At 43.5% G+C, this 13896-nt stretch overlaps 1 protein-coding gene across 2 annotated transcripts in view; it reads left to right on the forward strand.

Moving 5' to 3' along the window:
• The window catches only part of F13A1 (coagulation factor XIII A chain), a 59474-nt gene that overhangs the window by 13675 nt on the left and 31903 nt on the right, over positions 1-13896 (forward strand). For both annotated transcript variants that reach the window (XM_008492578.2, XM_030446340.1), the window contains exons 4-5: positions 4220-4471; positions 11709-11827. In XM_008492578.2, coding sequence (XP_008490800.1) covers positions 4220-4471; positions 11709-11827 — 371 coding nt within the window. The remainder of the gene's footprint in view (positions 1-4219; positions 4472-11708; positions 11828-13896) is intronic.

Below are 13896 nucleotides of genomic sequence, written 5' to 3' on the forward strand. Positions count from 1 at the left end.
CGTGTTTTGCCAACTGAACTTGCTGTACCTATTTCTCACAATCCCTCTGTTGCTGTAAATCCCTCTCTGGAGTGGCTCTTCCACCAAGAATTAAACATGGCTTCCCTCCATGCCTCACGGGCCCAGGGCTGACATGTTAAGGAGCTGCAATGTATGTTTAAAAAACCCCAACACTTGGAACGGAACGCAGGTGTGTGTGGCCACAGTTCTCTGTTTTAAAAGACTCATTCCTTTGCTACTACATAAATAAGACTCTGGCAAGCTTTAACAAACACTGCACACTACTTTTTGTCCCCATAAATTGTATGGGTGTGGCAGAGGCCATTCTCTACATCCCCATGGTGACACATGGTTCAGCTGTGATGCATTTCATCATGTAGACCTTCACTCGTGTTTGCTTACTTTCAAAGCCTTGTGATGCAGCATTCCTTTAAGAGCAACAGCAGATATTTTGCCCCTCTTTTCTGGGTATCCAGGAAGCCCAGGAGATGTAGAGCTGAGCTGCAACTGAAGTGAGGAGGAGCCTTCAGGGGCCAGCTTGGATATCTACAGAAACCAAGGTGGGATAAGAAAGAAGTATCAGTGTTGCAGGCCTGTGCAATGTGAAGCAGGGGAAATATGTTTGGTCCGTTAAGCTGTCTGTAAAAGGAAGCTTTTTCCAGAAATAATGTGTACTGGTGGTATCATGGCTCAGTACCTAGCACTGAAATGCAGGGAGCTAGACCCATGCTCAAAGGCAGTGCAATCAGCAGCCCCTATTCAGTACCTGATATCTTCTGAGCTGTAAAAGGAAACTATAAAAAAATTCACCCTGTGACTGGTGGTAACAGTGCAGAAATGTCCAGGCTTTCCAAATTCTCAAGCTGGATTTTTCCATGTTCTGTTAGCAAGCAGACAGGGACATCCCAACAGCATGATGTCATGCAAACGACTTTGTCTTTCATGGAGCAATTGGCTGTGAAATGTCCTCAAGTAAGGGCCAGGTCCTCCTACACTCTCAACACATGCAAGCAACAGAGAGTGAGGCAGCCACAAAGAACTGGCTGCAGAGCATGATTCAGGCTGCCAAATCCTGGAGCAAATCAGAGCGAGAAGGATGCTGAGTGAAATGATGCTGCTGGCAGAAACACCCTCCTGTCAGCATAAAAAGAGTTTATCTTCTCTGCATGGCTCCTGGTCTTGACAAGAACCCAAACACCCTCCTGCCTCTCCATGGGTTGGGTTAGCACCAGAGATCCTGCAGAGTGCTCTGCCAGGTGTTCATGGGCTTTTGGTAATGAGCCTTTGGATAACATTGAATCTTCTTCCTCAGAGACTCTAACCCAGAGAATGAAACCACCATTGTACATTATCCCTTCTGAGAAAGGGCTGACTTCACAGATACAACAACTATGAGCCAGCGTTGGTCCTGCATTTCCATTGCAGCCAGAAATGTGTGCTCAAGATGTAGATAAAAGCCAAATGGCCAAGCCATTCTGCCAGGACTTCCTTACTATGTTGACAAACGTACTGCTGAACCTATGTAAGGATTCTGATGCCAGTAACCTTAACATGTAATGCTAAATTTATTCAGCTTTATAGTGTTTTAGTATCAAGACAACAGATGTGCATATATGAGATTAATGTGTCTGGTGATGTCACATGTTTAGATGTGTGATTACAACTCAGCTCCACAATCTCCTGTCAGAAGAAACAATTCCCATGCTGTACAATTCACATTTTGGTTTTCATTTCAAAGGATTAGGGAACCTGTCCTCTCTTCAATGGAAACTGCTCACTGTGCTCCTGAGGGCTCTGCACATCTTCCCAGGCTTCTGTGTGGGTCAGGATTTACACAACAGTTTGTGAGCCCCAAACCCTGCCAGTCTCTCAGAAGCAAATAATGTTGTTATGTTTTTACTGTTTATAATACCTGCAAATTATCCCAACTTCTGTGATATCCCTCCTGTGTCTGCAGGGATGCCTTCTCCTCATGGGTGAGCAAGACAGTGCAGTGGGTTGCCTCTCTGACTGTGTGGGAGCAGCTGTGTTGGGCATGCGTGGGTGCTGGGCTGAAAGTGAGAACACCAGAAGCTTGGCACTTTGTTTAGCATGCTATGAGGTGCTGGTGAGAGGGTTTCCATAAAGATATCTTGCAAAGGTCCCATGGCCTCTTTGGGATCTTACCTGGTTCCTATAGGCAGGTTTACTGGAGAGTGATTCTGCAGCCCCCCCATGTGCATGTAAGGTACATGGACCTGGTGGTTCCCACCTCAGCAAAGCTCCTTCTGTTCCCAGTAGGCTCCTAAACTGACGTGCAGCTTCCAGTGAAGATGACAGTGTCAGTTCCTGACAACATTAAAATAGTAATCTCTCCTCCATCCCACCTTTCTGAGGGAGGAAGGGGAGATATTTTTAAGAATAGCCCTTTCCAATGGTTTTCAAGGATGTCAGTTCAATGACTTGATTTGCTCTCCTGCTTTGTTTGTGTAGAATGTTGTTTGTTTTTTGTTTAAAAAAAACAACAAAACCCCACAATTATGTCAAAACTAGAAGCAAAATATCAAATGTAGAGGCAAGCTGGGTCGTGCCCAGTTCCACTACAAAGAACAAGAATATGTTTGGCTCTTAGATCACAATTGTTAGAGATGAGTCTTGTGTCTGCTGTTACCTCTATAGGCTCTTCTCTCTAGACTGGCATTCCTTTGATGGCTTATATTTGAAGTGTCCAGTGCTTTATCTTCTAGTGTTTTCAATTGATTTTGCTCTCTTATTGTAATCCTTTTATTTATTTATTTATTTAGGTCTTTCTCTCTGTTTGTGTCCCTTACTGATCTAAAGGGTTTTCAGCACCTCTGGGTGTCAGGGCAAAATGGGCTATTTTTGTGCACTGAACATTTGCAAAATGGGAATTCAGATGCACCGAATAATCCCTTGGATGAAGCACAGTAGCTCCAGATTTCTTAGAAACAAGGATGTTGTGTCAGTTCACACACTTCAGAATTAAAGCTGGAGCTGGCTTTCCCAGAGGAATGTAGCAGTGTTCAGATCTGGGATTATCTCTACATCAGCTGTATAAAAATAAGCAAGCAGGCAAATAACACCCCTGTGAGTTTAATTTTGAATTCTTAAGTAGTAGGAATGAAGAATATGGAAGTCTATCTCTCTGTCTGCCATCGTTGCTTTTCATTACCCTATTTTTGAATCAGAGAGTCTGACTTGCAGCCTAAAATATGAAATAAAGAACAGACTTGAGAATGAGATAAGGAACTCGGCCTTCTCACAAGCATCTTTTCTGTCTATGCTGCTGGTTTGCTTCCAGATATAGTTTGGCTCTACCTCAGGCTCAAAGGGTGGGTCCTCACACAACTTTGAATTCTGGCAGTGTACGTGTTTACATTTAGCCTATCTGTCTAGATGCTTTTTATATCTGGAAGAGTAAAACAGGCTTCTCTGGGGTGTGATTTGTCCTGCTGTGAGGTAGACTTGGTGTTCTGGAGATGTGTCATACCTTGGGATGCATTGCTGGCAGTAAAAGGTGAGCTATCCAGCTCAGATGTGCTGCTCATCTCTACTCTGGGTGTCCAGAGTTGGTTCCCAATCCATACATGAGGACCTAACACTCAGGAGATATGAGAGCTGGGTGTGTGGACTGACTTGTATTTCCTCCATCTGTGTGGGCTGGTGTGAAAGAGCACTTGATCTCTGCTTGTCAACACAGTAGCGCAGTGAGAAGAAGAAGGCTCTGCACTGCTAAAAAGCCCCAGAGCTGATATCTGGGACCCAGAGGGCATTTGTGTGCAGGTGAAGAGAATGGCAGGTCCATCTGAGCTGGGGAAGGGTCTCTTACCCACACTTACCAGCAATGTAGCTGACACCAAGGCAAGGAACAAGCTGGAGTGCAGATTGCTGAACTAGAGTAAACAGTGATAAGCAATGAAATCCAAGGACTACTCCAGGCTATACTCCTGGCAGTGACCAAGCCAGAGAGACTGAAGCTTTTTGGAGTGAGATGGGGTGGAGGGTTCTGCAGAGGCTGCCTGCTGGGAGGTGTTGCACGTATCCCTGTGTCTGCACTGCCAAGGGACCGGGTGCTGTGTGAAGAAGCTCTGAGGGAGGGAGGTGGCATCTGCCTGCTAAAACTTGCCACCTCCCTTGGAAATACAACAAAGTGACAAAGAGGTGTCAGTAAATTAAGAAACTGTCAAAAGAAGGCAAACCTCTTCACTTTTCTCTCCAGGTCGCTATCCACAGCAAAACAAAGGCACCTACATCCCAATCCCACTAAGTAATGTACTGAAACCTGGCAAGTGGGGAGCCAAGATTACCCGCAAGGAGAACAACTCTGTTCGTCTGTCCATCATGCCCTCTGCCACCTGCATCGTTGGGAAATTTCGTCTGTATGTTGCTGTCTGGACTCCCTTTGGCATCCTCCGGACACCAAGAAATTCAGCGCTTGACACTTACATCCTCTTCAATCCCTGGTGCCAGGGTAAGTACCTTATCAAAGGTTCCCACTTTCTTCTGCCACATGCACCAGGTGGTCAAGCAAGGGAAGCTTGGTAGCAAGGAGGTTGGAGACATGCCATTTTGGGTCTAGGAATTTTATGGAAACTCTAAGAGACAAGTTCTTCAGGCTGGGGAACGGCCCAATGTGAGTGGGGCTCCATGCTGCAGACCTGTGCCTGTGCTGTAGCTACACTGCAGTTTCATGAGGCCAGCCCTGTGTTTACCAGCTAGGACAATGCAATGATGCTCCATTTTTCATAATAAATATACCCTAAGTCTTTGCTCTGTCTTTGGTAGGCAGCAGCATGAGCCTCCTGCCTGCCTCTGTGTGCCTTAAACTAACAAGAGTCAACACAGGCATGTTTTTTTCTAGGATTTGGTGGGGGATGGGATGTGGCAGTACCTCATACTCTGTTGAGTTACATTGCTGATTTCCACATTTAGGACTGAACATCTGCAGCTCAAAGCCTGCAGGAATTCAATGGGAGCTGCTGCTCTTGCACAGGGTGGATGGAGTCAACCTGCTGTTGGCATCACTGCTGGTGCCTTCCCCCTGCTATGTGACATTTGCCCTTGTAACTTCCCCCTTAGTGGTGACTAATTACCAGCAACCCTGTCCTCTGTGAGGAACAGAACATTTTGCAAACGAGTCTTTTTTTATAATCCGGTGGGTTGAAGAGCAATTTATTTTTTTTAAATCTCCCTGGATCCTGGGTAAAAGCAGCCCTTATGCTGACAGAATTGTGTTTTACCAAATGAACTCTAAGGAGTTCATTTGTGGCTCTAAGGAGAGGACAGGAGGACTGGAGAGGTTTGGTTCAGCCTTCTGTCAGGCTGTAGCACTGGGTGTCAGCTTCCCACACTTGTAAGGCTACAAGTCATACTTATCACTATATATTTAGGTTTCCAGCTAACTTTAATATTCTTCCACCGCCTTTCCTTCATCTTTCAATTTTTTTTTAACCAATGTATATGTCTCAAATAATCCTGTACAACACAAGGGCCATCCTAACGAGTGACGAGTAAGTTTAGCATTATTAATGGAGTCCATTATTCAGCTGCACTCCTGTCAGTACATCAAATGATTTGTGCTGAATTCATTACTTGCCCCTGGTCCAAGGGAATATAAACAATGATTAGCTTATGCATTATTTAGGAAGATATATGTTAATGCTGAGTAAAGCAGAGTGAGGGGGAGAGATGGGCAGGGTCCAAGGCCCTGCAACACCATGAGACTTCTGAATGCAGCATGGGGGTAGGTACCTTGGAGCAGCATGCTAAGGCTTTAGTCTGAGAGAGAAAGGAGACTGTGTAAAAGAAAGAGAGGAATCATTGCTAAAGATATAACCCACTGGTGACTGGCCAAAACTGCTCAAGAAATCATCCTCAGCCTGTCACAGCTCCAGCTAGGGAGGTGTGGTTCTCCACCCCAAGAAGAGCATCCCTTTGTTTTAGTCCTAGGTATTTAACTGCCAGTTTGTTAGCCAGCATGACGACTCTACAGTGTCTCATCCCCTCTTTGAAAAGGTATAGCCCCCCAGAAAAGCTTCTTAAATTGCTTCAGATTGCCTCATACAACCACTGAATACTGCTTGAAGCTCTAATGTGCAGGAAAAATTTGATGTGAAGGGGTTGGCTGCCCTCCTTGTCCTGTGACTGGGACCATACAGGCTGGCTCAAGCTTCTAGTCAGGGAGTGGGAAAGGGAAAATCAATACCTTCTTGCATTAGAATGGTCTGGGTTGGAAGAGACCTTAAAGATCACCAAGTTCCAATTCCACTGCACGGGCAGGGACACTTTCCACTAGACCAGGTTGCTCAAGGTCCTATTCAACCTTGCCTTGAACACTTCCAGGGACGGGGCAGTCAAAACTTCCTTGGACAACCTGTGCCAATGTTTCACCACCCTCAAATTAAAGAATTTCTTCCTAATGTCTAACCTGAATTTCCCCTCTTCAAGTTTGAAACCACTTCCCCTTGTCCACTCTGTTACACTCTGTTACTCTGTCCCCTTGTCCCTTGTTACAGCTGTGTAAAAAGCCCTACCACAGCTTTCTTGTAGGTCAACTTCAGATTTTGGAGGGTTGCTATAAGGTCTCCTTGGAGCTTCCTTTTCTCCAAGCTGAAAACCCCAATTTCCTTAGCCTTTCTTCATAGATGAGGTGCTCCAGCCCTCTGATCATTTTAGTGGCTCTCCTCTGGACACATTCCAAGAGCTCTATCTCCTTCTTATGCTGAGGACTCCAGAACTGGACACAGTACTCCTGGTAGGGTCTCACAAGAGCAAAGTAGAAGAGAGATGCACAAGAGCATCTCCTTCCTCACCAGCCCTGCGTGCTGACTGATCACATCTGTTCATCCTCATTGCTCTTCTGTGCCCTCCCTCCCTCACACCTGAGCTGAATGGGACCAAATGCCAGCAAGGTTAAAGCTACATCATGGAAGTAAACCTGGAGGGAGCAAGTCAGTCATAAGTTGCCTCCAGCAACAGCCATCACCAAGGCCAACAGGAAAGTTCTGCCTCAGGAAAGCAAAAGAGAGTGTCTGGGCAGCAAGGATGCGCTGTGTGCCCCCAGGCCCAGGGGAGGCAACCCAGGGTCACCCCTGGAGGACATTTTTATCTCCACATGATGTGTTCAGGTATGACTCAATGTCTTCAGACTTTGTCCCTCACTGTCTGTTGTAGTTTTAGTTTTCTGTATGCTTCATTTGGATTTGGATTCAGTCTCATTTCTTGCCCCCACTTTTAATCCTAGGTAGTTTGGGTTAGTTTGCCTTTTCCCCCTTCCCTTATTTTAGAGAACCAGGGACTATTTCTCCAGGCTTTATCCTCTGACTGGAGAAAAATTGCTCAGTGGAATGACAAAAGGGTATAAAAACTCAGGCAGTTAAATTGCAGAGAAAACAATAGTTTGAAAATCTCCTAGACTTGTTTGCTGGGTTAATAACTAAGCAGAAAAGTCTGAGTGAAAAGCCTCATTAAAAAGAGAGAAGGCTGATGCCAGGAATGAATGGGGATTGTTAGAGCAGGGAGCAGAGTATGGGCTCTGTCAGTGTCTAGCACAGCTTTCCAACTCATCATTTTTGAGAAACATCAATGTGTCAGTATGAGCTTGTCTTTAAGACAGAGGCATTTGTGCCCTTTCTTATTACCTCTTTTCTGACTGTAGTTCATTTTTGACAGATCTTCCCAGTCAGGGTTGTAGGGTTTTTTTCTGCTGTTTCAGAACAAGTTTGAATACTTCACCAGTCAAGCTACAAAGTAGTTTGCTTCCTAAATCATCAGATGCTTTTATATATATTCTAAGCCCCAGACCAACACTTAAGGCTTATCACAGAGAATATTTTAAGGATGCAGGTGCAGGGCCTGATCCTGCCAAATGATGTACACCAGCCCCAAGCATCTGGAAATTCAGCAGGCTACTAGATTGAGATTTCAGATAAGCAGGCGGCATTTGCATTACTTAATAAGCAAGATAGAGCCTGCTTTTTAAGTAATAATAAGGAATGGCAGCACCCATTCTTCATCCAGCTAACATAGTTGGGGAAAACAGATGTGCTTTGGACCTTTTTCAGTTCTGAAACAGAAGATAGAAATGGCAAGTCGAGTTAAAATAACTTCTTGAAATTTAACTTAACTATTAGCAGTATCAGACTACATGAAAGCAAGGAAAGGCTCCTCTGATCTGAATATTGTGAGCTCTTTCCTAGGAGGTATGGAGTCCCAGCAACCTTCTGCTGAGGAACGTTCAATCCATATCAGGGTAAAGACTTTGTATTGACTTGTGTGGCTCTCCCACAGGTGGAGATGCAGGGTATATCTGAGTAAGTGGCAGACTCTGTGGGATGAGGTATGCTTTTCATTCAACCAAGTCTCCTGCAAAGTGTATTTATTTATGCAATTTATATACTGCAGCTTGATTGAGACAGTTGCACGTTTCTTCTGTTTACATGTCCTAATACAGTTTGAGGATTAGGAACATGTGGTTAACTTTGAACTCCTCTCACACTCTACCAGTCATCCCAATCTGCCCCAATAAGATTTTCCTGTGTTTATAGCTCAATCTTAAATTTGATCTCTTGCATCCTAACTGCTATGTGAGCAAAACTTACACAGAGCTTCACCCTTCTGCTACATCAGTGTAGGCAAGCAATAGCAGTCCCAAGGCAGCATGCTGATCTTGGCCCTGGGTGGAGGGGGTTTTGTAGGTAACTAGATCTTGAAACTTCGTGTTTGCCACGGCACTGTCCTGTTTCAGCAAGAGCCCCGGGAGTTTTGTGGTTCCAGTGAGACCCAGCCTTGCATTCCTGGTTTCCTCCAGGAGCTCACTGAGAGGAGGCTGGGTGCTCAGAACAAGCCAGACAACTCCACCCTCAGTAGTCTGCTGGTGCTGGTCTGTTCAGCAGTCACTTTGGGCATGAAGAAAGAGGATTTCCAGCTCCAGGTGGTTGCTCTGCTGGGAATGGGGTTTCCCACACTGGGTAGGGTCCCTTCATGCTCTCTCACCTTCCCAAACTGGAAGAGCTGCTCTCCTCTGCACTCCTCATCTCTTTCACAAGGAGCCTGTGTTCAGTGGGATTCCTCGCCTGCAGTACTGCCTCCACATGAAGTGTTTTTTCACCTTATCCATCTTCAAACAGAGAAGCACAGAGGCTAATTTGCTTCTTTGTAGCATTTCAACAGTCTTAGTAATTTCCCAGGATAAAAGAAGCGAGTGAAAAAAAGGCCCTAAACTGCAAGAGAAACAGAACAAACAAACCCAGCGCATTTCCATGGAATTCTCTGTTAGTCAAATGTGAGCCTCCACTTGCACGAAGTAATTAGGAGTTGTACTATGTAGAGCATGCTTAGCATCAAAGTAGCCACAAATGCCTCGTATTTTCTTCTAAACAGCCTCAAGGGCGGTGAAAGCTGTCAAAAATCAAAGCAGCTGCCTTCTCTGTGGAGCACAGAACCCTTTTTACTTTATCAAAACCCACAAATATTTTAAAATAATTGACAGAGAAGTTAATCATTTTTCATCTGATTTAGCAAAAATCATGCAGTCTTGAAATAATATAAGCATGTTGATTGATACCAGCCAGATCAATATTGATATTTTTAATCCCTGAAAGAAAACAACAGCTGTCAGGAAGCCATACTCACATACTCCACTGAATGCATAACTGTACAGAAGAAGGTGTGAGTTCTCCTGCTTTAAACATATACTTCTGCTTTTCTCTGTACCATTTGTGTGGATATGAATTAATAAAATCCAAAACTCAGTGAGAGAATGCGTATATTTCTGTAATTAGCAAATCAGGCATATCCAGCCTAATGAAATGGAGCCTAGGTGATCTGTAACATCTACTTTTTTAGTGTCATGTTATGCAGAACTTGTTAAGAGCTGAAGGGTGGACCTCAAAAAAGGTAATCTAATATACAGTTTCATAAGTATGAGAGTTCCTGCTGGCATAAATGACTGCAGTTTTTTGTTTCACTCTCAAATTTTAACATTCTCTTTCACCTGGTAGCCTCTGAATACAATGAACCTGAAATCTTCCACTTGATTCCTGGGTGCAGCTTGACTATGTCATGGGTAGTGAGAAACCTATAAAGCAATTTCTTGGTGGCTCAGCCCTTAGAAGCTGGGCAAGTGCCACCACCCTACCAAATGCCAGAGCAGCTCTCAGAACTGCCTGCCTTACAGAAAACCCAACGAGACCTCTCCCTTCTCCATTTGCTCAGATTTGGATGTTGTCTGCAGAGCCTATACTGCAACTCTGTCAAAAGCATAATGGCAAAAGCTGATCTCTTCAAATGCAATACATTCTTCTTACATCTAACATGTACTCCCTTATCATTCCTTGCACACCAGTGGGGAGGTTGTTATGTTACGTATCTATGAATAACCTCTCTGTAATAGACATATAACTATATTTAGAGAAAACACAACTTCCATTAGGGTCAGGTGTGCAGACTGGCAAACCCCTAGCTGAAGCCAGTGTGAGTTTTGCCATTGATTTTTTTCACAGGGCTCAGACTTTAACTTATTTTCAGACAAACTGCAGTTTTATGGGCAAATGAAGAAGCTTTTGAGGATGAGGTTTAAAAGGAATTACAATTCTGATTTACATTTAAAAAAAAAAATACTACAAATCAATAGGCTTTTAAAAGTTAAATGATCCTCCAGTAATTTGTAGTGGGATGCTGAAGAAATTCGCTATGGCAGAAGTGAGCAGTACTTTTGTACTTGTCCATATCAAACTATCAGAGTTCACTGCTTCCCTTTAATTTGCTCTCTGGTAGCACATGAATGATTTCCTTAAATTAATTAACTCCTGTGCTATTAATTGTCGAGCTGCATCTCTTAGTCTCACAATGCCAGCATTGGAACAGGAAATAAGTCCTCAATTATTCTAGTGTCACAGAATCATCACCTGCTTCATACTTACCTTTGGATGTCTGAATGGCTTTATGTCATTTAAGGTTATACCCTATTTATAATGGGGTATTTACATATGTGAATCATGTTTGCAGGGTGAGGGTCTGTGCGTATGCTCTTGATTCTTGATATAAGACTGATCTAGGATGTACCCTTTGTATCCATTTTGACAAATAATTGTTCCAGTTATTTCCAGTTTTCACTTGGACACTTGAATTTCTCCTCATATTAGCTGGTCAGTCAAGCTGCATGGGGGAGGGATGCTCCACTCAATAACACACACAGAAAAAGCAATCAAGCCCCTCAGTTAATACACTATAAAAGTGGTACTCCTTTTTTTTTTTTTTTTTTTTTTAATGCACTACAGATTTGTCTTTAGATCTCTTGACTTGAGCTGTTTTCCATTAACATTAATAGGTTTGAAATTGTTCTTTGATCTGTTTGTACAGATGCAGAATTGCATCATGGTGCTCCAACTTTTAAATTAGTGGTACACAGTAATAATACAATTCTTGATAAGATGTGACATTTTAATCATACTTTACAGATCCTGGGAAAACAGGCAGCAGTTGTCAGCATTTTTGCATCTTGCATGTCTTTAAGTTGTGTATCATATTCCTAACGAGGGTCACTACCTTCTTATACTTGTACTCTGTTGAAGCAAGTAATGTTTTCTTTGATGGAAGAGGGGTACTCTTCATCAAAAATACCTATATTATATGCTAAGATTTTGAATCTATCCTGTAGAAAAACTAAGTGATTGTGTTAACATTTATTTTTTTGTAAACTGATGCAGAGGATGCCGTGTATCTGGATGATGAGAAGGAAAGGGAAGAATATGTCCTGAATGATGTTGGTATTGTTTTCCATGGAAACATCAACGACATAAAATTAAGAAGCTGGAGTTATGGTCAGGTGAGCTATTTAGACTTTCTCTGGCTGCTTTCAGTAGGACAGCAAGTGAGTTTAATTGACACCAGACTGTGGTTGAGACTATGGGCTGTGGAGTGCATTATTGGTCTCCCTGTCAGAAAGATAAGGGACATGATTTTAAAATTGTATGAAGTAGGTAATTGTCTAATCCAGAAAAGCAACGCTATAATAGCTAATATTTAAAGATCCTGTTTTAGGGGCATATTTCAGATATTAAGAGGCTGCTTGTTAAAGTTACAGCCATTAGCTGAAGTTCCCACAGTGCAGCAGTATTTCTGCTGCTGCGGTGTAGCTGCTTAAGGATCAAACGAGTTTCATGAAAGAGCTGAGATTTATTTTTTTCCATTTTTTCAGCAATGGGTTGTATTGCTCTTTGACTCTTAATTTTAGCAGCTTGGTGGAAATAATTCTGGTCTTCTTTGAGGTCAGCTTGTCACTGGATTTCACTGACAACCTGGGATTTAATCACAGAGTTTTAAGTTTCCTCAGCATGGTGACAAAAGGGGTGCACAGTGACCTCTCCCTTTGCTGCTTGGACTTGACAACATTATTCTTCAGTGGCCTCTTGCAGGCTGGGGGGAACACCCCCTGCCAGGCTGGTGTCTGGTACTAGTGTGCTTGCAATAACATCAGCCTTATTGCTTGCCTGTTTTACCTGCATCAATTTGTAAGCACTAACCAGCCTGACAATCTCTGTGGGATGAAAAAATTCAGTTGTGTGAGAATGGGAAAAAGGCATTAACAAGCAGAATCAAAATGAGCAGAACTAACCCAGCTGTCACTCAGAGGAGCTCCAGCAGAACATTACTGAACACAGTGAACTCTGCTTGTCTCACCTCCTGGATTTTTAGAACTGCACAATTAAAAATTAGTGAAGTGTTTCTTTAATGCTATGGTGACAGATCCATTCAGTTTTTGTGGCAGCACCCTGACGCAGCCTTACAAAAAGGGCCTTCTTGCATTGTTTTCTTTCCTTCAGCTAAAGACAATCTCAAAGCTTGAGTTGGATGCATTGGCAGTGTGCTTACCCCTGAGAGCTCTTTGAGCTCACATCTCTCTTGTTTCTTTATTTAAGGGCACAATTTCATCGTTTTTTACTGTGGCATCCCTGCCTTTAGGAGTTCCTCCCTCTGCACCATTCCTTTGGGTGTGTCAGTGCTGTTGTTTGCAGGCCCTGTCTGTCATCCTGACTGAGAGAAAAATAACTCTTGAATTAGGTGGTATGGGGAGAGCAATTCCATAAGCTGGTGGTGCCTCTGATACGAGAGGGGTGGAATTAGAGGCCAAATCTGGGTTTGCATTTAAGTTGACCAAAAATGCCCCCTCCTGGCCCGTCCTTCCCCTTGCAAGTGCTTGTGCAGTGATTCAGATTGAAGTGTTGATCAAGCTGAATAAGCATGTCTTTGATTATTTTCCACCTCCCCCCACCCCTCAGCTTATTTTTTTGGCTTGCTCTGTCCTTGCTCTGTAGATTTGGGATTCATTCTATGACAGATATAAGGGAGAGGGAGAGACAGGAATGAGTGGCTGGATGTAGATGGTGCTGCTTAATCCAGTTGCTGGATTTATGTCCTAAGATGCTAAATTTTATGGTGGCTTGGCCTGAGGTGCTTATATTCTGCAAATCTGGCACTTTCCTGACACAAACACCAGCCTCTCTTGAGAAACTGCATTATTTATTTGGTTGTGCTAGGAGGTAGTTCTGCCTGAGAGGTTAGGGTTGTTCCATAGCCCTTTGTCATGTGCTTCCATTCCTGTAGTGTCTGAAATCAGAGGACCTGATTTCCACACTGTGCTGTGGTACATCTTTTGCTGTCATTTGCCAGTGTGAAAACTGAGCATGGCAGATGCATCTAAGGGTGCCCAAGCCAAGAGTTGTAATGGAATCGATCATTTTGTGTGGGTGTAACAGGCATCTTAAACAGCAAAGCAATGGAGAAATATTCTCCTGGTTCCCTTCCTTTCAGTGAGATGGAGGATGTGATGTTCCTGATCTTACTCTGACAATTTCCAACCATTAAAAACATGCATCTCCTGCATTTCAGCAGTCC

Source organism: Calypte anna, chromosome 2, assembly GCF_003957555.1.
Source record: "Calypte anna isolate BGI_N300 chromosome 2, bCalAnn1_v1.p, whole genome shotgun sequence".
NCBI lineage: Eukaryota > Metazoa > Chordata > Aves > Apodiformes > Trochilidae > Calypte > Calypte anna.